This window comes from Misgurnus anguillicaudatus, chromosome 11 (assembly GCF_027580225.2).
Source record: "Misgurnus anguillicaudatus chromosome 11, ASM2758022v2, whole genome shotgun sequence".
Taxonomy (NCBI): domain Eukaryota; kingdom Metazoa; phylum Chordata; class Actinopteri; order Cypriniformes; family Cobitidae; genus Misgurnus; species Misgurnus anguillicaudatus.
Window position 1 is genome coordinate 23562242 of NC_073347.2, and position 23790 is coordinate 23586031.

The following is a 23790-nucleotide window of genomic DNA, read 5'->3' on the forward strand; positions in this document are numbered from 1 at the left end:
CAGACCTGTGCAGTTGCAAAGATGGGTTCGCCGATCTCTGTCAACTAAAGAACCGCTCATCGGCCTCCAACCATAAATGAAATTGAATGACATGCATTCTCAAAGGCTTCAGATTTTGGTTTTCAATTACATAAGCATCATTCTCTAGAACTGTATATAAATAATGAATCAGTCTATACTGCCTTCAGCGTGACGGATTTAAAATGGACAGAATTTCGCAATGTCCCAGATACAGGAGGCCAAAAAATATGCTGAAATATAAAAACAGGCAGCATAGTACAGTATAGTTCGGTTCTGTGGAAGAAATAAAACAAAAAGGCATGGTTCATTTAGTCATTTTTTTTAATTGAACAAACTTCTAAAGGCACAAAGTCTTCAGTTTTCCTATAACTAACAAATAAGGCACATATCGGAATGCCGTTTCATGGACACTGAACAACAGATTTGAGCTCATCTTACTTTCCTTCAAATCTTTGTTACTCTGTCCAATCCAATATGATCAATAGGATGACAAATATTTTACAGACTTTACAAACATGAGTTTGTCACATGAGAGTTAAATCAGTACATTCAGTACATTTAATAATGATACTGCAAATACTAGCAGTGAATAGAGGCACTAACAATTAGGTGTATTCTACAATATCTTACCAGGAACTAAACATGTATTTATATTAAATAAGAATACATTGCACAGATGATAGTTCTTGAATCATTAAAAAAACATGCACATGCAAACTTCAGTCCCAGATACTTGTTTGAACTCCAAATTTTTCAATTTTGACATATGAAGATAAAGATTTCAATATAATTCCTGGTAGTAACTGGAGACGTGACAAACTAAAGCTCACAGTTTCATGTAATATTTAATACATGTAAAAGATTTCGAAATTCAGTGTTATGGCCAATCACTGGTGTTAGTCACATCTTTTGTCACTGTTTTGCATATACATAATGTTTAAACAAAGTGTTTCCTATAACTGCAAATCAAAACATTCATGCTGTATAGCAGACACACAAAGATCCCAAACATGTTTAAGCACATGTAACGGGTAAGGTTACTATAGATCTACAGTATATAACATCTAGAATAACAAAACACAAATAAAATGGCTTGTAAGGGCATAATATGTACCAACCTTTGAATAATATTCTATGTAGTCATCATCAATATTTTCTTCATAGAGTAGCTTTCGTTGCATATTTTATACAAAAGAATTAAATTGTTAAAAAAGAAAATCAAAAATCCTTCCATAAATATTTCTGTATAGGATATAACCAAAGATTACTGTAAAACATCAAAGGAAAAAAATCCCAGCTCTTTTGCATCTCAGCAATTTTGCCCTTTTTCACATACAATGTTTTAATATTGCATCATAACATTTTGATAATGATGGAACATCGAATATATACACAAAACACACTTGTATCTCTCTTAAGGGAAAAACTTGGATATCATATTGCTCCAAAATCTCTATATTGTTTCCAAAATACACATACCTTTAATAGAAAATAACACGTTTATACTGAAAGTGAGCTATAAAAGTCAAGTATATGTATTTCAAGACAAAAACACATGCGCAAAAAGCTTTAGTTTTAAATGCATCTACACTCTTAATACCACAAGCTCTGTCTTTCGTTCAATAAAGCAGAGACGAAATGATAGAAAACTAAAACGTCACAGAAAGCTCGCAACAAATATTCCATTCGTGTATCTGTATTCAACATTTACAAAACTCAGGCCTGTTTCATTAAAGCCAATGAGGAAATTCAGAGATCAGTCTTGTATTTAGTGCAACGCAACTATGAACTATTTAAGTTTTATAATGAAGCCTTGCTATAGTGGTGCTCTCCAGGTTTACAGAACTGACGATGAATTAAATTGATCCCAATGATGCAATGAAACCATTAAGCGTAAAGGATTGTGATAAATCCACAGCAATCGTTCATTTCTATGCTTATTTTCATTACGCCATTCATTACGGTGTTTATCAAAAAGCAGAATTACTCATTCCAGCTGAAATGAGGCTTGAAGTAAACGTTGGCGCATAGGAACGTACACACAGCGGAGCCATTAGCAATGCCAGAACATTGTGATAAATACAGTTACCGAGAAATACAGGCTCTGAGAAACAATAATGACCTTCAAAGAAGCAACTTTTCCTTGTTTTTTCAAAACTGAAATCTAATGATCGACTCCCTGGATGATTGTTTCACTAAATTTACCATCAACAAAACCAAAAATGAGCTGTTTATTATTTTAAGCATCCCACCATTCGCTTCCACAGTATCAAACGTGACATCTGCAACTAAAAACTAGACCGAGTTACTCAACTAAGGCACTAAAGACATTCCCTTCAGATTAATAACTAATATTCCGACAACACAAAATATGTGGACTCCAAAGTTAAGTAAACAATTATACACATTGTATTTACCATGTAAATGTGTTTTTATATGTACATCTAGTGTATTCATAAAAAAGATCGCTCGATTTACCATCTGAACATTTATATTAGATGATCCTGGGTTTTAGTACTTCACGTAAGCCATAACAAGAGGTAAACAACACCTAGATGAGCTGTTTTATCCTATTCCTTCATTCAAATGTTTCCATCGCTTTCAGTGCTCTCCAAAACAAATAAATGTACCCAAAGTGTCATCTCCAAAGACTCTTCAAAATTACTTACTTTACCATCTTTCCCTTTACAAATATACATTGCCCACCCAGATAGAAAATGCTTTAAAAAAAATCACAGTTTCAACAGGGTGTAAATCGTCTTGTGAGTTACGCAACTAATGTACTGTATAAACATACACTCGTGTCGGGTTAGGCAATGCTTTAAAAACATATACAATGCCAAAAAGGCGTTCGAAGTGAATTTCATTTCTGAAACGTGTAAACAGGAGAAATTTTAGTGCAAGGGTCTCGTGTCAAATTAAAGATTGTGAATTTTTTTAAATGAATGTTTGCTTATAATATAGTGAGGCCTGAATATAGAGTTTCATAAAGGAGGCATGGTTCATCATGTGTTATTCAAACACACTCTTCATCCTGAGGCAACAGGTGTCATGTTAAGGAACGATTTATGACCGGTTTTAATCGGTTGCATATGGACCAAAAAGCTCAGTTTGACCCTGTACTAAAAATCTGAGCTTTACCTGGGTTCCTAAGACAATCAAAGCAGTTCTCTGGCAACAATTTACAACGTGCGCGATCACATTTCAAAGGACGGTGATGGTAGTTCTGCTCAGTTTTACAAATCGGCTAGCCATGGCTTTGTTTTGATCATCCACACACTTCATAAAACGTACAGACAATAGGAATTGATGAATCTGCGTAAGCTGTCATGAATTTTGCATAGTTGCCAACAACTTGATGAGCCGACTATCTAGCATCGAAACAAACTACCTGACGCAAGCATTAGACAATTCTATTCTACAGTAGTTTCTAATGGCAAGAGGTGGGGTTAGACAACATCCGTCTGTATATAAACACAGATTATCCCAGTTTAGTAAATTGAATTGCACTACGATACGGTATACAAACATAAATAAATATGTGACACAAAAGCTAGGGATGGAAAGTCCATTATCCCTCTGTTAATTCACAGTTAATATGATGTGCTATTGACCCAAAGCTCTGTAAAAGGCACACGGGCCCTTGTCTGAGTGAATTAACATGGCGCTACACGTCCTCATAAGTTCACTCAGCAAGGAGAATGAAGGGAAAGTCTGTAAACACACACGATCTGAGGACGCAACGGTGAGGTAATCCACTGCGCCCGGTACGGATACAAATACTGTCAGTGACAACTCTTCCAAACATATTCAATTGTCCATTATACACATATAAACGATAAATGCAATGCATGCTGCTGATACACAAAGCCGTTACTATAGCTAAACATATTTACATTATTTTGGCACTTTTCACTTTTTCTCGGAGTGCTTGGGTAGGCTAAGCGAAAAGGGAAGAAGGGGGGAAGAAATAAGACGACGGGGACGTCAGGAAACCTCCTTATTGCACGCGACGGCAGTAGTAGCCCAGGACTTTGCACTTCTCGCACAGATGTTGTGGGTGCTCCTTGCTCTGATCAGAAACGTCCAGGCCATCGGGTTTCTCTAAGGGACGCTGAGGGAAACAAAATGGAAATCGCATTTTAATGTGTATTTCTCGTCCACAACACCATTCGGGTTTCAACGTTGGCTAGACTCTTTGGAGATATGGTTTTAAGGAAAGAATATCAGGCCATAACCACAATGGGTGTGTCAAAAATGCCTTGAGCACTGATATCAACTGCACAACACTCCTTGCCAGGTGGAGTATATATATATATGATTTGTTATTAATACTTCACTTTATTATATTGTGCACCTAAGTTAACCATATACAGAGGATCCAAAGCAACTGTATATGCCCACAGAATTGCTAACTGTGATTATGGCCAAGCTATAAACCAGCACGACCAGGCAGGGCAGATTTAAGAGTGAATCTTTGTCTTGGACGTTATTCAAAAGACACTGAGAACACGTGTGAGCCAAATCTTTTTGGCTGTTGATCACAAATAATACTTTTGCAATTATTTGTTTTCCCACCCATTGCTTTTGGAAGATCATTTTACAATCTTGTTATTCTTTCCTGTACGTCTCAGCTGCGCTCTGTGAATTACGGAAAACCAGGTTCGAACGGGCCACTGGGAGGAGACAGTGCCATAACCCGAAGGAGCGTTTTTGTGAATGATAATGTGAGTAAACATCCAATGCTAATAAATAATTACTCTTAATAAGGCCAAAAACAGGAAATTGGGAAAGGCTTAATAATAATATTTCTGTTCCATGTCTGTTCTCATACCATAAAGATGTCAGTCTGGTTCCCCTTGCATATGTCGTTAAATACGAGAATGATAAAAGCCGGGATCTCCAGACGCACTCTGAGTAAATTTTGGCACAGGTCTGGATCTTTTATATGACAGTGTAGCACTGCTGATACAGTGTGGCATTCGCGTAATCACCCATCGGGAACCACTGAAGATGGTAAATACTTCATAGCGTAAGATTTGGAGAATTAAATGATTTCCATACTCCACATCTTGGAAGAATGATTTCCATTGTGAGTGAACTATAAAAACTATATTTTTGCTTGAGTTAAACGGGAAAGGAGGCCAGCTGCAAACCCTTAAAGGGTTTTTGATACATGTATATTGCAGCGAGCTGCACATATCACACGCTTACTAAAGGAAACATATTAAGTGGGTGAGAGTGAAAAGCTAAAGAATTTGCTTGTCATAAGGGAATAACCCACGTTTGCCTTCTTAAAGGGATAGTTCACCCAAAAATGTTATATACCAATTCTCATGTCGGTTGAAACCCCCAATGTCTTTCGCCGTTCCTTAAAACCCAAACTCAGATTATTTATATTCAACTCTTTCCCCTCCAGCGTTTTTAAAAAGTTGCCAGCCAGCGCCAGCATTTTTCAAGATTTTTACAAAAGTTGAATGCCTTCCAGAAAATGTTCTTCTTAAAATATATAAACCTACAATATTTCAAATGAATGAATAGCCCCTTTGATTTCAAACAAAAAAAAGAACGTTTTATCCTACCTTCATTAGTTCTCTTTTTATTAACTCTTAATATGGGTAGGTTTCTTCAAAAACACTACATTTTGAGCAAAAAATATTTTTTGAGACAATTCCATTTTTGTGATGGACTTTTGATAGAGATCAGATTCAGAGCGATCCTCAAAACGTACACGGTCGGTCATACAGCTGATTGTCCTAGGGCGATACTTCCAGGTTTTATAAGTTGTGGAAGAACGCCACATGGTGGATAATAGCGGTATTGGGGAAAGCCGGAAATACTCGTCATTGGCAGGGAAAGAGTAAAAGAGTTGTTTGGTGTTTTCTATAGACAGTTTCAGCAGTAACAACATAAACAAGCGGCTGTCGTGGTCCGCACGTAACTTCCGGTAAACTCCGCTAAGAATAAATAACAACAAAGTTCTTAAAACATAGTTTATTTATATAACAAGCAAAAAACAACACATCGATTACCTAGGAAACCAAAACATTTGTTATTCTCGACGAGGCATTTGTTCAAGAGATCAGTTTAGCAACTAGTCAGACCATTAAAAAAAACGAAACCGGAAGTAAAGTTCGGATCCAGACGTGAATCGCGTCAGCGCATGTGCGTCCAATGAAACCGTCTATAGTAACCAAAAAACCCTTCAAGCTTCAAAATGACCCAAAGTGTTAAATAACTATCTCCCCTTGACTTGTGTCATATATTTTAAGTGTCCTGGGCCTCATTTATAAAATGCTGCAAAAAAACACACTACATTTGATCTTACGATCATTTAACAAAAATGCGTACGTGTGATTCATAAACCGAACACACGCGCAGAAAACGCACGCACCCCCCTCAAATCCACAAACCGCAAATCAACCCGAACCCGTGCGCGCAGCCGAGCTGCTTCAGATCTCCGCCTTTAAACGATGCGTAATTAATGTCAGATAAAAGAGCGCTTGTCAATGTTTAAACCCAATTTCAAACAGCAAGAATGGCTTATATTTCCAAAAACCTGCAGCAATCAGACAAGCAAAGGTGCGTACGTCTGCTCAGACCCTGACGTGGCGCTAAGCACTTTTCCACGTCAAAGACAGTTTTTATAAATATGGACTTTGCCGTGGATTTTTGCCTACGCACACTTTACGATCAAATCTGTGCGTACGCACGCTTTATAAATGAGGCCCCAGAAGACATTTACTCTTCTGTTTTCTTTTTGTTTCAGTGTTTCTTATTTAAGTAAAAATCCTAAAACTTCAAAACCGTTCAGACACAGAGATTGTGGACTGAAAGAGAGGCAACACTTTTTAAAAATCTACATTTGGGTTTTGGAAAACAAAGAAAGACAGAAAGACATTGGGGGCTTGAATGACATGAGGGTGAGTAAACAATGACAAGACTTTCAATTTTGGGTGAACTATCCCTTTAACAGCTGGTTTCATATGCATTCAGCTTGCAAAACTGCTTCAAATATAAATATTTGAAATGAATGTTTCCCTTTCAGGTCAGTTACAACATCCATTTGGATGAATCGCACATCACATTTATTTATGAAATAATTTAATTCATACACTATTGTGATTGTATACTGTAGATATGTTTGAGTAGACAGCCATATAAGCATCTGTACTATTTTCATTATGCATACTTCCTAAAAATTGACTCCTTGTCAAGAGTTCAATGAGTATTTGGTTTAGATGAATATCTTGGGTTTGTGTCTCGGGTTTCAAGGGTACCTGCTGGGCCCCATCCATATGAACTTCTTGAAAGATTACACAACACACTACACCCATATTAAAGTAAACTTAAAGATTGGAAAAACCTGTGGCTGGTGTTTTAAAGAGAAAGCGTTACAAATTCTGCAATATGAGAATTTTACCTGTTTATGGGGATAAACATTGATATGGCATTTGATGCATTCTTGTCCCATGTTGGCCCAGGAGTTTCCACTCATCCACTTCCTCTTGCATTTAGGGCATTTGTATTCACCAAAGCACCTCTTCTTTCCTTGATATGGAGTCAATCCTTCGCCTTTGGGTCTGGCCTGTAAAGGCATGTCGAAGACAGAGTTTAATTTATGAGATTTAAACAAGAGTTTAGCTTATATTATCTACATTTATCCGATCAGCTGAGAGAGTTCTGCCTTTAGACTAGCTCCTGACCAATAACAAGACTGTGGCAAATTTGTATACATTTGTGACTGGGCAAATTGAATGCAAATGAGGCAGACACTGACACCTTTGATGTTATTGGAGGACTGGAAAAGGCAACTCACTTTTTTAGAAAACAACATAAAAAATGACTGCAACAGTGTCTAACAAATCAAAATGTATAGTATTAGTCACTGTTATTTATTGTGATAAAATACTTTTAAAGTAACAGTATGTAATAATTTTATATCAATTAACGATATAATGGCCCTGATATGTCGCTAGACATTAAGAAATCATTTTCATTTAAAATACATATATTACTGACAACAGTGATCTGGCCAGGATATTGTCTTTTAAAAAGTGGAGTTGCAGCCCTCAACTGATGTTTATGTTGTCATTTTGTTTATTGGTCACCAGTTGTGTGATTGCAGTATCAGTTTTAGCCACAAGTTTTGTGATTGCAATACCAGTTTTGGCCACAATCCTACATACTGTTTCTTTAATATATGCTCTGAAACAGCACAATAAAATTTGTGACTGGCCAAAAATTATGCAAAAAGTCTCAAGCCATCTTTTTCCTCAAGCCATCTTATGATTGATTCTTAAAGGGACACTCCACTTTTTTTCATTTTCCAGCTCCTTTAGAGTTAAACATTGAATTTTTACTGTTTTGGAATCCATTCAGCTGATCTCTGCGTCTGGCGCTACCACTTTTAGCATATAGCTTAGCACAATCCATTGAATCTGATTAGACCATTAGCACCGGCTAAAAAACAACCAAAGAGTTTGGACATTTCTCCCACTTAAAACTTGACTCCACTGTAGCCACATCATGCACCGAGACCGACGGAAAACTAAAAGTTGTGATTTTCTAGGCAGATATGGCTAGGAACTATACTCTCATTCTGGCGTAATAATCAAAGACTTTGCTGCCGTAACATGATTGAATGTTGTGCAATGATACTACGCAGCAGCCGAAAACAGCCACCTTATTATCTTTCAATAGCAGGGGACTATTTTCAGGCACTACGAATATCATTGCGCCTCCTACTTTTCATTTTCCGTCGGTCTTAGTATACGATGTAACTACAGAAGAGTCAAGTATGAAATAGGACAAATATCGAAACTCTTTGGTTATTTTAGGCGTGATGCTAATGGTCTAATCACATTTAATGGATTGTGCTAAGCTATGCTAAAAGTGGTATCGCCAGACCCGGAGATCGGCTGAATGGATTCCAAAATGGCAAAAATGAAGGAGCTGGAAAAGTGAAGTGTTACACTTTCTCTTTTGCATATTTTTACATTTAATTTTGTTCATTTGGTGATTACATTCAAGGTGTACAATTCCTCATCATGAGTGTTCAATGGAAATAAACCCATGTCCTTTGCACTGCTAGCGCAATGCTCTACACTGTCAAAAAATACGGTCCAAGCTGGCATGGTACCCTTTAAAGAGGTCCTTATATTTACTATGTATGTAAATACCTTTGTTAAGGTACTAATATGAACTTTTTCTGACAGTGTACAAACTGAGCTATAGAAACACATCAGAACCACAATTTGGATATGGACTGGCAAGCTTGCAGCAAACGTCTTAAATGGACACCTTGTGTTTATTTATTTAACGGGAGAGAAGCTGAAAAACTACAAATCTATTGGAGAGGCTGTTTTTGAGTAACAAGCAACTATACAGCAGATTTATTATTCTCACAAAGATTTTATTATAAAAAACAATTTCATAAAATGACTCAATGGTGACAATAACTAAAAAAAAAGATAAAGATTATGTTTTTTTCTGTGACCATAACATACTGAACTTTCTCCAAAACCCTTCTGTGCTGAACTGCAAAAACACACAAAAAGCATCAACAAACATAATGGTGATATTTATAGAGAGCTGCTAACTTCATCATCTTACTGAATGAGTTGCAATGTGTGGTATGGTGGTAAACTTCCCCTGAGAGTTCAGACTCCAAACCACTGAACAAATCCTGAATACGGGGAATTCGAATGATTTTAATCATGTGAGTGAATTGTAACCCTGGATAATTGTACTGTGGTTCAAACATGCTCTGTGACCACTGAGTTCAGCATATTTCCAGTTTCCCTTTTGACTCAACTCTGCAAAAAGCAAATGCTAACCCATTTGATTGGCTAGGATTTTTGCTAAATTGCTGTGACACTGATTTATGATGTAAATCCCTGCATAACCATGTGTAATCTTGCATAACAATTTGTCCCCTTCCCAGGCTGCTGGTGTGTTTATTCCACACTCTTAAGGGGATGAGTCGGTCTAAAGCTGCTTTACTGTTGAGGAGATTGCGAGCTGAGGCTCCAAGTCCCGTATGAGTAACGGAAGGTGAAATCATTCGTTAGCATCTGCTCTATCCAACCAAAGCCAACTGGCTAACTGACACCGTGCATGTAAACGGTCCTCCTCCCCGACCCTCAAACAACATGACTTAACCGCTTTCAACAAAACTGTCGACAACAGCTGGAAACCATGATGTTTGTGGCTGTTGTTTGGCGACTTTCAAACTTCTTAGAAAGACTGACGCAAATATGATGGTACCGATTCCTACAGTACCGTAATGCTGGTGGTCTGGCTTGGATGTAATAACTGGCGTCAGAAACACTGATGTGGGCCGAACATTACTGATGTCTTTTAAATATGCAATAACTAACTCAACATGAAGAATGATTTTGGCGCAAAGGGTTGCACCATGCTGTGAAATGTAGCTATATGCCAGACTTTAAGCTTATTTAAGAACAGTCTAAAATAATGGCATATTAGGATGTCTGCTCACCAATTCGTTTGATTGTTTGTTAATGAAAACTGTTTGCAGAAGTTTATGCTTGGTCTTAAAGGGACCCTCCACTTTTTTTGAAAATATGCTTTTTTCCAGCTCCCCTAGAGTTAAACATTTGATTTTTAACGTTTTGGAATCCATTCAGCTGATCTCCGGGTCTGGCAGTAGCATTTTTAGCATAGCTTAGCATAATCTATTGAATCTGATTAGACTATTAGCATCACACTAAGAAAATAACTAAAGAGTTTTGATATTTTTCCTATTTAAAACTTGACTCTCCTGTAGTTACATTGTGTACTAAGACTGACAGAAAATTAAAAGTTGTGATTTTCTAGGTAGATATGGCTAGGAACTATACTTTCATTTTGGCGTAATAATCAAGGACTTTGCTGCTGTAACATGGCTGCAGCAGGCGCAATGATATTACACAGCACCTGAAAATAATCCCCTGCTATTGAAAGTAACCAAGTGGACTATTTTCGGGCAGTGCGTAATATCACTACGCCTCCTGCAGCCATGTTACAGCAGCAAAGTCCTTGATTATTACACCAGAATGAGAGTATAGTTCCTAGCCATGTTGGCCTAGAAAATCGCAACTTTTAATTTTTGTCGGCCTTAGTACACAATGTAATTACAGAAGATTCAAGTTTTAAATATGAAATATCGAAACGTTTAGGTTAATTTTTAGCGCGATGCTAATGGTCTAATCAGATTCAATAGATTATGCTAAGCTATGCTAAAAATGCTACTGCCAGGCCCGGAGATCAGCTGAATGGATTCCAAAATGGCAAAAATTAAATGTTTAACTCTAAGGGAGCCGGAAAATTAGCATATATTTTTTTTAAAGTGGAGTGTCCCTTTAAAGCCACCATTTATTAGCTGTGCATCGCAGCCAAGCAAATATAACCATTATTGCCCAAAATATGTCGGTCAACCCAGAATTGCTTGAATGTCATGATGGTTGCTAAGCCCCTGGGCATCTCTACGACAGTGATCTGATCAGCAGTCTTTAAGAATTCACAACTCTATGAAAAAGCCTCTATATATCCAGCACTGCAGTGGTCTCTGGGTAAGAGCCAGAGGACACACATGATATTCTGTTTACAGCAGTCTGACCTATTTTGGTTGTGTTTTTAATAGATTTCAGACCAATAGAGCTACACTGAAAATCTGAAGGAAATATGCTGAAATTAACATTGTATAATTCTCAGGAGATTGAATTCAGCGTTTCTGCTCCAGTAATGGTAGGGAATAAATAGGAATTAATAAAACATTTTCGATAAATATTAAAATATAATCCTTAAAGGGGCCATGTCACAAGACTTTTTTAAGAAGTAAAATAAATATTTGGTGTCCCCAGAGCACATATGTGAAGTTTTAGCTCAAAATACCATATACATAATTTATTATAGCATGTTAAAATCGCCACTTGTAGGTGTGTGCAAAAATGTACCGTTTTGGGTATGTCTTTTAAAATGCAAATGAGCAGATGAAGTGAAAACACTGATCACAATGATGTGCTATGAATAATTTTTTTTCTCTCTCTCTTTCTCTCTGCACTAAATGGCAGTGCTGTGGTTGGATAGTGCAGATTAAGGGTTGGTATTATAATAAGAGCTCCTTATGACATTATAAGGAAAGCCAAATTTCAACAATTTTTCATGTGCTTGTAGAGAATGGTTTACCAAAACTAAGTTGCTGCGTTGTTCTTTTTCACATTTTCTAGGTTGATAGAAGCACTGGAGACCCAATCATAGCACTTAAAAATGGAAAAAGTCAGATTTTCATGCCATGGCCGCTTTAACCTAACCCTACAAATTTATATTTTATATTATACTGTTAAACATTCTAAGCAATTTTAAAAAGAAAGCTTTGTTATATAAGTGTCACTGTTTCTTAAACATTGTTGATAAGCTCATCTCAGACCCATTCGTCAACCGGATCTGAAATTCACAAACATCCCTGGAAAAATTGATCATATTACTGAATATTCTGCAAAATAAGCAATTGCACAAAACAAAACCCTCTTTATTTTCCAAACATAACAATCTCAGAGGAAATAAAGCAAACGGAAGTTCAACTCGCTCAACTTACGGCCACCACCAGAGAAATGACAAACGAACACCGTTGACATTAATGCCACAATCTAAACAAATCCAGAAAAAGCCTGTGTGTTTCGGATATGTTTACACAGTTCTACCCAGCGCTTTAGAAGTAATGTGACCATATTAACCCAACACTGAGCTTAATGGACACAGCAGGTTTGTGTAAATCAATTTAGCTGTTTATCTAATGAAAACAGAGCTAAAAGACAGGAAGGGAATCGATAAGAGCAACATTAAAGGAAACGCTGATGTTTGATATACAGTATATCTCCGAACCCATCTATGAAGGTGCTCTAAGTCAATGTTTATTTCAGAGGCCGACTGGATTAAAGAAATTGTTTGGTTATCGTTTACTCAATCCCACTCATTTCATTTTTGTATTATTTAAAAAAATTGCTCCATACAATCAAATGATTCAAAATTCTGAAATCATGCAAAATGCAACCCCATAAGAACTGCTGGGACATTCTGCTTCACAGTTTCATTATTTGGTGAATAATTCTGTTAAGATTAATGGTTTTTGGAGCGATGCCCTTACAATCCAGCTGTTTGAGGGAGTCACAGTTATTGTTTTGGAACAGAAAGCGAACAAAACAGTCACCCACCATGAAAACGTAACCATAAACACACACACACACACACACGTAAAATATTTTACAGCCTGTCAACAGCGATACGGTGAATCCAATGTTCCACACACCATCACTCCACCATAAACCAAACAGCAGGGTGACCCTTTTAGCTTTGGGAATGCTTAGGACATTAGATACAAGTATTCTGTGACTATAAACTGTAAAGGAGGAGAAAGATCAGATCGAGCGTCTCCTCGCCATCCCCCCAGCTGTGTTCCCTTTGGAGACCGAAAGGGGGGTTGGGGAGCTCTGACTGTCCTTGCAGCAAAGCCAACCTCCCTGCAACAGGACAAATACCACAATACAGCAGTCATCGTTCACAGCTGGAGACGTTCCTCCAATCAGGCCATACAGGACTGAAGGGGGAAGGAAATCAGAAGCAGATGAGTTGCACACTGGTATAACATGAGAAAAACACTAAGGGTCCCTTTTCAAATCAACTCTGTTTTGAATTAAGACTATCCAGATTAACAAAAGGGTGCCAGAGGAGGAAAGCGAGAGATAGTGTTTTGGAGTATCAGTGTTTGGAGGCATCCGCACCACATTAGAGATAAGACCTTTCCAACGGAGGGAAATGTTAGGAAGGGTTTGTTCAGGGTGAGTTCAGAAAGAGAACAGCATATCCACTAATAATTTATAATAAAAACGTTTTTGCAGCTAGAAACACAAACCTGTCTCTCTGGGAGCTAGTTTAAACATAACCAAACATTTCTTTATTTTTATAATATAGTGCATGTTAGAAGAGAACAGGAAAAAGACTTGATGTAACAAACCAATGAAACAACAATTAAACAATTTTGTTTTCGACCGCTTTGTTATTGTGCTGTGTGCAAAAATGAGGAATTTTTGGATAAATGGCAACGCTATTTAAGAGAATTCTTGAAAGTAACTCGTTTTAGCCTCAATGGTTTTGAAAGGAAATGCATGTTAAATCTCGGGAAATTTTTGTCACTTTTTCAAGTCACATTTAAACACAACAAATGTAGCAGCACACAAAAGTGCACATAAAGTTTGGTCAATCCAACATTAGGAAACCCACAGTCTTGGATAACTGGCCTACCACAAAAAACATTCTCATTCGTTCCTCATTCTTACAAATCTGTCCGATCTAAATTAAGTTGAACTTGACGTTGCTGACAGAAATACATGCACAGAAAAACAAGACAATTCTAAGAAGCAGAGCACCGAACACATGTGACAGCTGAAGATCATTTTTTCTTGTATGAGGAACAAGTTTACTTTATATATCACAGACTTCTGTTGGTTTTCATATAAAGCTTATTATAATACTACAAACCAGCCCAAACTGTACTTCATGTAGAAATCAACCAGTTAAGTACGTCCTTAAATGGATAGTTCACCTAAAAATGAAAATTCTGTTAACATTTTTTCGCTCTTATGTTGTTATAAACCTGTATACAGTAAATGTCTTTGTTCTGATGAACACAAAGAAAGATATTTTGATAAACCGATCAGAGGCCCCATTGACTTCCATAGTATTATTCTAGTCAATGGGGCCTCTGATCGGTTTCCTCAAAATGTCTTCCTTCGTGTTCATCAGAACAGAAAAATTTATACAGGTTTGTAACAACAAGAGAGCGAGTAATTAATGATTTTTGGGTGAACTATTTCTTTAATAGCCAGATTTCCGTCAGCCATCATTTGCATTAAATAACAACTGTCAGGATTGAATAAAGACGCACAGTAAAGGTGTTGTTTAGTTATTTTTGCGACTGACCTTATTGCATATGAAATAATTCATTATGCATATTTCTAGGAGTTGCACTTTCAGACGCAAAATTTTTAGGAGGAGATTATTTAAAAAATTCACGCAACTCCATTTACTGTTATTTGTTTTCAGTGTCCTATGGCTTCGTCAGCTGGAATTACACACACCAAACGTTCAGTTGTGATATTTGTGGTGCTGAACTTGTGCTGGGTTTGCGATCCTGAACAAATTTGCACTGCGTCATTATGAAAATCAGCTGTTGCGCCTGTAGTATTTAAAGCAACACTAAAGAGTTTTTGCTCTTTGCTCCCCCTACAGGTTAGAAGCATAATTGTCCATTACCACTGTCGTAAATACTGCAGCATAGCTGGCTCTGATTGGATTGTAGGTCTGCCGTAAAACTAATTTTTGTAGTTTTTACTCAAACTACAGGACCGCGACCCGACAGTTGGAAACTTCTTTAGTGTGGTTTTGGCCAAATGAGGGCTGCAAAGCGAATGTAAAAGTGCTGTTCACCCTGTTTTGAGTGGATGAACGACTGAAACTTTTTTGGAAACGTTATTTTAAGGTAAAATTTGCGCTTTTTTAGTAAACAACCTGCAGATATTACCACTCCCATCGGCGCTTTTTTGAAATTGCGCTTGCATGCTAATTTGCCCCCTTTAGTCAATCTGGCCCTAAATGTCCTCAAGTCAGTTTTAGCAAATTTTTAGCAAAAAATATGAATAATACATATAATATTTAACAGTAGCGACTCGTGAACGACTGAAACTTTTTTGTCAGAGGGGCGCAAATTCAAAATAAGTGTTCGGAGTGTCATGTGTGTTGCACATGTTATCAAAATATATGTTTGTTGCGTAATGTGAACCATCACGTGTTTTGTCAAAATAAGTGCTTGCTGCACATGTGCCAAAAACGTTTATAATAAAAGAGACGTTCAAATTCATAAAATACATGCAAGACACTCCCTTAACAGTAAACTCTGATTACACATGACATTATGCGAGTATCTGGCAAACGCGAGCGTCTCTTTAATCATAAACCCTTTAGACGCATCTGCAGCAGGCACTTATTTTGACAAGACACGTGATGCACACAAGATCGCTCGCCGCGCCGAACACATCTTTTGGAATTGCGAACCACACACATGACGGGCTACATACATGTTGCGACGAACTTCGCATCGTGCGCCCTAGAAAAAAGAAGTCACCGGCCGCCACTGATATTTAATATAGACATTTAAATTGATGTCATGGGTGCACTTTTCACATGTAAACAGACTGAAGGTACCAGCGCATGTTACTGAGCTCTGGGTCATTACCATCACAATATGTGAATGAATGGATCAAGCAGAGCTCTGTCTGGCCTGGATGAGGAGATTCAGGCAAGGCCAACACAGACCCTGCAGATGGCCTTTCCCAGCGTCTCGCACACAAGAATGACAGTGTTGAGCTCATCAGCTGCGTCTGTGTGTGATTTCCGGAGTCGAGCAGGCATTCCAGTCAGGTGCACGCTGGTGTTTTTTATTAATCCCAACTAGAGCGCCTAAATGAAGCTAGTGTGTCCCTTTCTAGCTGCAGCTGTCTCTTTTTATGCCCGAACGGCAAGGACGGCATCGCGAAGACTGACGGGGGAGAACAGGTGTGGTGTTAAATGATAAATCTGTCTGTTCATAATGTCTCAGTGTTAAGAAAAACAATCCTCCTTAAAGTCGTGGTCTCGGAGCAAATTCTGTGAACCCCCAATGAGAAAGCAGGTTAAGTTGATATTGACACATTATAGCTTTAGTTGCTGACCTGAGGTCCGCCTTGAAGTTTTTCTTAATTTGATTATTAGTGCTGCGGAGTCCAGGACTGCTGATGTTGGATCTGTGGTCATAATGTGAAAGGGAAGGAAGCTGCTAATAACTAAGTACTAGTCATCAACCACAACACCTTACAATTGCAACCATTCATCTTTTGTGTAAAAAGCACCGTGCATTCTAGATTTTTTTATACTGTTTTTACTGTATAAAAAAATGCTATAGTAATAATCTTGTATTGTGACATCAGATCCTAACACTGATAACTCAATCACTTCCTAACACTAGATCACAATCATCACTTATTTGGCAAACCAATGCCCACAGGCAACTCGCATACAGTAAACATTTCCTGAACAAACTATTCTGAATTGTGAAACACATACTCATTATTAGTTTTAAAACACAGCACAGATTTTGGCCCTTTCGCTGTTCTAAGTTATTACAAAGCTCAGCTACGTTTTCCAAGTATTCCAGATAGCGCTGGACAGCTTCCTGGTTTTTTGGCGCAGGCCCCTGGAGTTTGGCTGCTCCCACTGCCAGCATCTGGAATCCATCAGTATAAACAATGGAGGCCCCGGTGCTGGAGCCTCTCGCCCTGGCTCCCATGGGACACCGCTCTACGCAGCACCAGTTCCACCAGATACAACGCGCTCAATTACCCCGCAGAGAAGATGAGGGGAAAAACTCAACTTTCTACTAATCTCTGTTTAGTTTGGACGAGATACAGAAGAGATTGATTTGCCGATAGATGCAGAAACACACACAGATCAAACTCGGCCCTTCCTGAGGGTTCGCTCTCCGAATTGCTCTGTTTACTCTGATAATTAACTGCAAATCCTCTGATTAAGATTCGTATTGTTCGGTGCATTGTAAATGAGTCGTGGTCTGCGTGGTGCGCTGTACAAACAAACATGCCGATTAATCAGTGATGAAAATCGCAAGATTCGGTGTCTCTTGATTTCAGTTTGCTAACAGCAACATATGTTACATATTACGCTAAACAACAGACATTTGGCCATAGTGAACAGTAAACTTGCTGTGAAGTGTATGGATATACAGAATCCTATAGGGGTACAAATCACAGTCTGTTCGCTTGCTTGAACACGTTGAGAGTTTATAGATTCCAGACTAATATAGCAAACCAAACCGACTAGTGTTGAAGACACAGAGGATGCAGAGGTAGGCAACCCTCATACTTGGCCACAGCAACGTGTGAGAGAGTCTCTTTATGCTAAATCGAGCTTGGAACACGTACCTATTTATTAATGCATGTATTTATACATCTAAGTAAGTCAAGTACGGCTGCCGTTCAATCCAAATTAAAAGATATATGCCATATATGTTGCACAAAGACATGCATTGCTTGTGTCCTCAATTTGTTCACTAGCAGCTGCTCTTTGCGAGCAATGTCTGCTGAGATAAGCATTCTTATCCTGTACAGCGATGGCTAAATATACACAATCACTGCGTTAAAAGTTATTGAGAGTTTTAAAAATACTTTCAACTAAATGTAACTTGTTAAACATGTCATGCAGAACGTTCAATCTCTTTTGTATGTCAAAACAAGAAAAACTTTAAACATCAGATACATCAATACATGAAATTAAAGGTGGAAAAAAAGGATGTTTGTTTAATACATTTTTGCAATATTACTTGAAACTGTCTTTACTAACTGATAAAAGACTATTTATTAGGTGCACTGAAAGTAATAATATTAATATATGTCATCCGTGCATAAGGTAGGGCCTTAAAAACATCAGCCAATCGTTGACGCAATCATCGCGTCAACGATTGGCCCTCTGGCTTGTCAATCACTGTCATTACGTTCCTTGTGAGAGACGTGCACGCTCCAGTAACTTTACACGAGTGACGCATGCGCATGAAACTGCGTCTTTAGTTTCGGTTTGTTTTCATTTATTCACTAGTTGGACTCACATAATATAAATCCGGATTGAATCATTCCTATATCCCAAATAATATAGAGTTTGGTCCCAAAATGCGATAAACGCCGTAAAAAAAAAAAAATGAGTTACTGACAAAATCAGTATTGTATCAGGTCAGTATTTAAAAGTAAATTCTTAATTTTACGCAAAATATAATATCCGCCGTGTTATTCTGTCAGTTTTTCTCCCTTTTTTCGCAAAACGCAATTAAGGCCACTCCTCCTTTTTTGCAGTATGCAATAAATCCGTTCCACAAATCACAGCGCACCATTCCACGCATTGTAAACAATAATGGCGGCGCGTTAAATACACGGAATCCTAGTTATCTACTTTGTACTTCGTGATCAACAAACAAACAAACACAAAATAATACTTTAATGGCATTGATAAACCTGTGGTGGTTTTCTTTGACGGGAAAGAAACGTAAGCCATCAAAATCTAATAATTTACGCGAGAGGCACTCGGAAGCCGGTTGCTTGTTCTCCCGACAGCATCAAGCTTCTGTCATGCTAACACATTGACCCCAGGAGATCTTATGAAAAACTTTTCATTATTTTACGCAAAGTCATAGAAAATCGAGAAGGACCAAAACATTTTGCAGCTGATTGCTGTGAAAAATGATAAGCGACGATGTCCCAAGTATAACCGCAGCAATGACAGTGTTCTTAATATGACAAAGTAAGTGTTTTGATTAATGCCAATGTTTTTTTTATTTTAATCAGTGTATACCACTAGTCAACTAAATGAATATAACATGACAAAGATGAATGCACATTTATATATTAATTCAATAGATTTATAGCATTTTGGAAAAAATCGTTTTTATAATAAATTTTTAAAAATCAAGTTATGGATTTGAATTTTTTCATGTTTTTATAACCTAAAGATGCTATGTGAAAGTTTGTAACAGAAAATAGTGATTTTCATCTTGTCATTTTCTTGGTATAGAAAACACATTTTTACCGAAATTACTCAAAATGGATTCATTGCGTTTTGGAACCAAACTCTTCATATCATTAATAAGCCACGGTGATCATAATAGCTGCTGTGCTATAAAAAATTAAAATGAATCAGTGTACCTCAGTGACACCTATAAATGTCACATCCACCCAAGGTTTCTAAGAACAGCATCCTCGCCCAAAGGCGTACTTCTTCAACGTTTCCAAAAAGCTTTTCAGTCATGCACAAAAAGTAATGACAATATAAACTTCAACAGCCCTCCAAAAGCCTCAACAATACATTTTAAAGGAGAAACAGTACAGACCTCAATATGGCAGCTTCATCTGGAGACCGAAAAACACAACACTCAATAAATCATGTCCTGGGAACCAGCACTCTTCTTATTTATAGGCAATAAAATTACATTCAGTCACACTAATAAATGAACCAGTTATTAACATACCGCAGTGTTTGCTATGTTCCTCCCCACCCCGGTTACAGAAAGAAAACAGCGAGAGATTTCCAAGAGACCAGCCAACATCGCACATATGTTGCATAAAGTTAATATGGAACATGTATATATATATTACTGCAATAATGGATCAACATGCATAAAGCACAAAGGGATATGTTACAGGAAATGTCTGCACTTACCCACAACATTACTCGCACAACCACATTATTAGAAGTGGTAATGTATTAGTATTAATCTACCATCTTGTGTCCAACTCAATCTGATATTAGTGAATGTCACTACAAATAACTGTCATTTCTATCTCAAATAATATGATGGCTACACTAAAGACAATCTTCCCAGCACTCAGTTACAACTGGTGACAGGCAAATAGTTGGCAAACCACTGATATTTTTCAAGAGGGCTTATCGAACACAAGCGTTAGCCATCTTGCAGTAAACACGTGGGCTTGTACTGTAGATCAAACACTCTATCCAGAACCCAAGAGAGCCTAATCTTGAAATAACAGTGATGTTTCCATTTAAATTTAGTTAGAACAAATGTGGGATTTAATGAAAGCCCCTCTCTGGGCACAACTACAACACCAGCAGGCACGATGGCTCTGTTGAGTCTGTTACACATGCACGTTTGGCATTCCCCTTCTAATTAAGAGTTCATCACACGTACTATAGTCAACTCAGGGTCAGTGAGGACACAAACCTCACTGCTCAAACTAGGTCATTGTGTTAAATCTGACATGAACATCCAGGGCCTTTATAGTAAAACTGTACATATAAAAGTATTTTTTCAATGCGTGCACTTAATCTTTGTACAGCGCGTTGTGAATGTGTTAGCATTTAGCCTAGGATCCAAACAGGGATGAATTTAGAAGTCACCAAACACTTCAATGTTTTTCCTATTTTTCTATCCTAGTTACATGAGTAGTTACACGAGTAAGTATGGTGGCACAAAATAAAACGTGGCAATTTTTTAAGCAGATAAAAAAAGAGAACTATATTGTTTGGTGGAAGAGGTCTTTGTTTGTAGCACTTCGACCTTGGTGCGCAGCAACATCATCACTTTTGACTACTCCCCCTCTTGCTCAAAATTCCTTTAATATTACTGCGCCCATGGTCGAAGTGCTACAAACTAAGTGCTCTTCCGCCATACAAAATAGTTCTCATTTTTTATCCGCTTCAAAAATCGCCACATTTTGTTTTGTGCCACCATACTTACTCGTGTAACTACTCATGTAATAGTCTTGAATAAATTTATCCCTGTTTGGATCCTAAGGAATTAATGGGGCTAGGCTAAATGCTAACACATTCATGTTGCGCTGTACAAAGATTAAGTGCACACATTCAAAAAAGATAGCTATGTATTAATTAGTCTAAGTTGAGGTAAGAACATAGTAAAATATTGAAAATGGTGGTGTTTTCCTTTAAAGCTCGTATTGTGTGGTAATCATTTTAAAATGTAGTATGGTACTGTATTCAAGGCTAGTGCTGTATCGTGAATACCGTGACTTATTCCACAAAACTTTCATACAGTTACATCAAATTACACTTTTCAATTAATAAAAACACTAAATATACACACAAACACATTTAAAATGTGTTTTTAATATTTGTATAAGGGCTTGTGAAACTGGTAACCCTAAATGGCCAATATTTATAAAAAGGAGAAAGATGTCAGTGTTTAGCTGTGTTGTGACTTATATATTATTTGCGTGTTTCAGAATTATCTGCATTGTTTTGCCCAAAAAGTTTTATAAACCAATGAACTCTAATGAACACAAGTATAGTCTAGACCAAATCTTTAATTATGCTGTTTACTGAGACCTGGATCAGTCATAAGATGCAAATAATCCATTTTATACGCCTATCTATAACCCCATTCACACAGCACTTTGAACCAAGAACATTTTCGTAAAATTGGCAGGAAGCCTTCTGTGTGAACACAAACACGTCCCGTAAATGTTTTGGCATCCCTCTCGTAAAGAGGACCTAGTAACATTGCCGCAACATTTACAGAAAGTGTCCTGTGTGAACAAAGACAAAAACAGTGCCGTATGAGCACGTGCATGTCATCGCAACAAGAAATATAATTTAGCTCTTTGACAAGGGGTTTAATAACATTCACAACTTAAAATGTCTGCAAACTGGACTAAACAGAGATCAGGGAGTTTGTCACTATCCGGACTAAAGCTGATAGAATGGCGCGCAACACGCTCCTTTATGATCTTATCATAAACAAAACTGCATTCAAGCTATTTCTTGGGAGAGAAATCATGAATAAAATGCAAACTTCAGACACTGCAGAAAAAACCTAAAAAGGGCAGGACTTTAAAGGTCACGTTCTTCCTGATACCATTTTTTAAACCCTAGTTAGTGTGTTATGTTGCTATAATAGCATAAATAATACTAGAGTTGCCGCGGTGACGTAATTTTCCCACCGGTTAATCAGCGCGTCACAAACCCGGTAATACCGGTGTCACCGTGTGGGAGGGGCTTATAAATGCGCATGCAGACGTGCACATTTTACTGTCACTTTTGAATTACGCAACTGTTTAAATGCAGTGCTTGCGTACGCTGCGTTAAATTGCGTATGAATTTGCATGCAATGCTAGTGCAACAGCTGGTTTACTTAAGTGCTTGAGTCAATGTGCGCAGGTAATTCTCAAAGAACCAGCCAGTCCCAAGCAGAGCAACCGGCTACTTCTCCATAAAGCGCTGCTTGAATGAGTTTATTGTTTTCCTTGATGATAAACACAACAACAAAACGATCTCGCTTATAGTAAACATCATATATGTATATTATAACCAAAACGAAGCAGCGGCTTCTGCCTTCGTCTGGTCAGTCAGCTCGCCTCTCAAACTCTGACAGGAATAAATGAAATCTGACACCTGCTGCTCTGTGACGCGCGTTCAGCTCCGCTGAATTCAGGCACCAGACACATTCAGTTTGCTCTCTCTAACGAAACTAAATGGTTAAATTACACGAAAATATCAAAACAACGGTGAAAGACGGTGTCACGGTGGGCAAGTGATCTAACCGGTGAGAGGCTGAAGCACCGGTTATCACCGTTTCACCGACTATCGCGGCAAGCCTAAATAATACCTGTAAAATGATAAAGCTCAAAGTTCACTGCCAGGCGATATATTTTTTTCAATAGAATTCCTCTTTAAAACCCTACAACGAATGGCCGGATTGGACTACTGCCCTCTATTTCCTGCTTTAATGACTTCAGTAAAACAGTTCGTTGACTAAACGTCAGTCACCAGCTTTGGCTCAAATGGCTCTGCTAAGCTAAGCTGCTATCAAATCACAGCACACTAAACAAACTACACAATCAGAACTCGATACGTATTTCTGAAGGAGGGACTTCAAGACATCAGCCTGTTTTGAGGACAGTGAAAACAGCGCTATGCAGATAAGTAAATTGTGTGAAAAATACCGTGTTTTTTTACACGTGAAACATGAACACATGTTATATTGCCCACTATAAAAACAATCAAAGCTTCAAAATCACAGACAGAATGGGAGCTTTAAACACATCACGTCTTCTTTACGGGATCCTTATGGCATCTGTGTGGATGCATGCACAGATCCGGAAAAGCAGTGGGAAAGAACCAAAAATCTAATGATCCAGGACA

The 23790-nt window shown here is 37.8% G+C and overlaps 1 protein-coding gene across 1 annotated transcript in view; it reads right to left on the reverse strand.

Moving 5' to 3' along the window:
• Positions 1-324: 324 nt before the first annotated feature.
• zcchc24 (zinc finger, CCHC domain containing 24) overlaps positions 325-23790 on the reverse strand; it is a 44927-nt gene continuing 21461 nt past the window's right edge. The window contains exons 3-4 of the mRNA XM_055170390.2: positions 7445-7609; positions 325-4135 (exon numbers count right to left, since the gene is read on the reverse strand). Coding sequence (XP_055026365.1) covers positions 4022-4135; positions 7445-7609 — 279 coding nt within the window. The 3' untranslated portion in view covers positions 325-4021. The remainder of the gene's footprint in view (positions 4136-7444; positions 7610-23790) is intronic.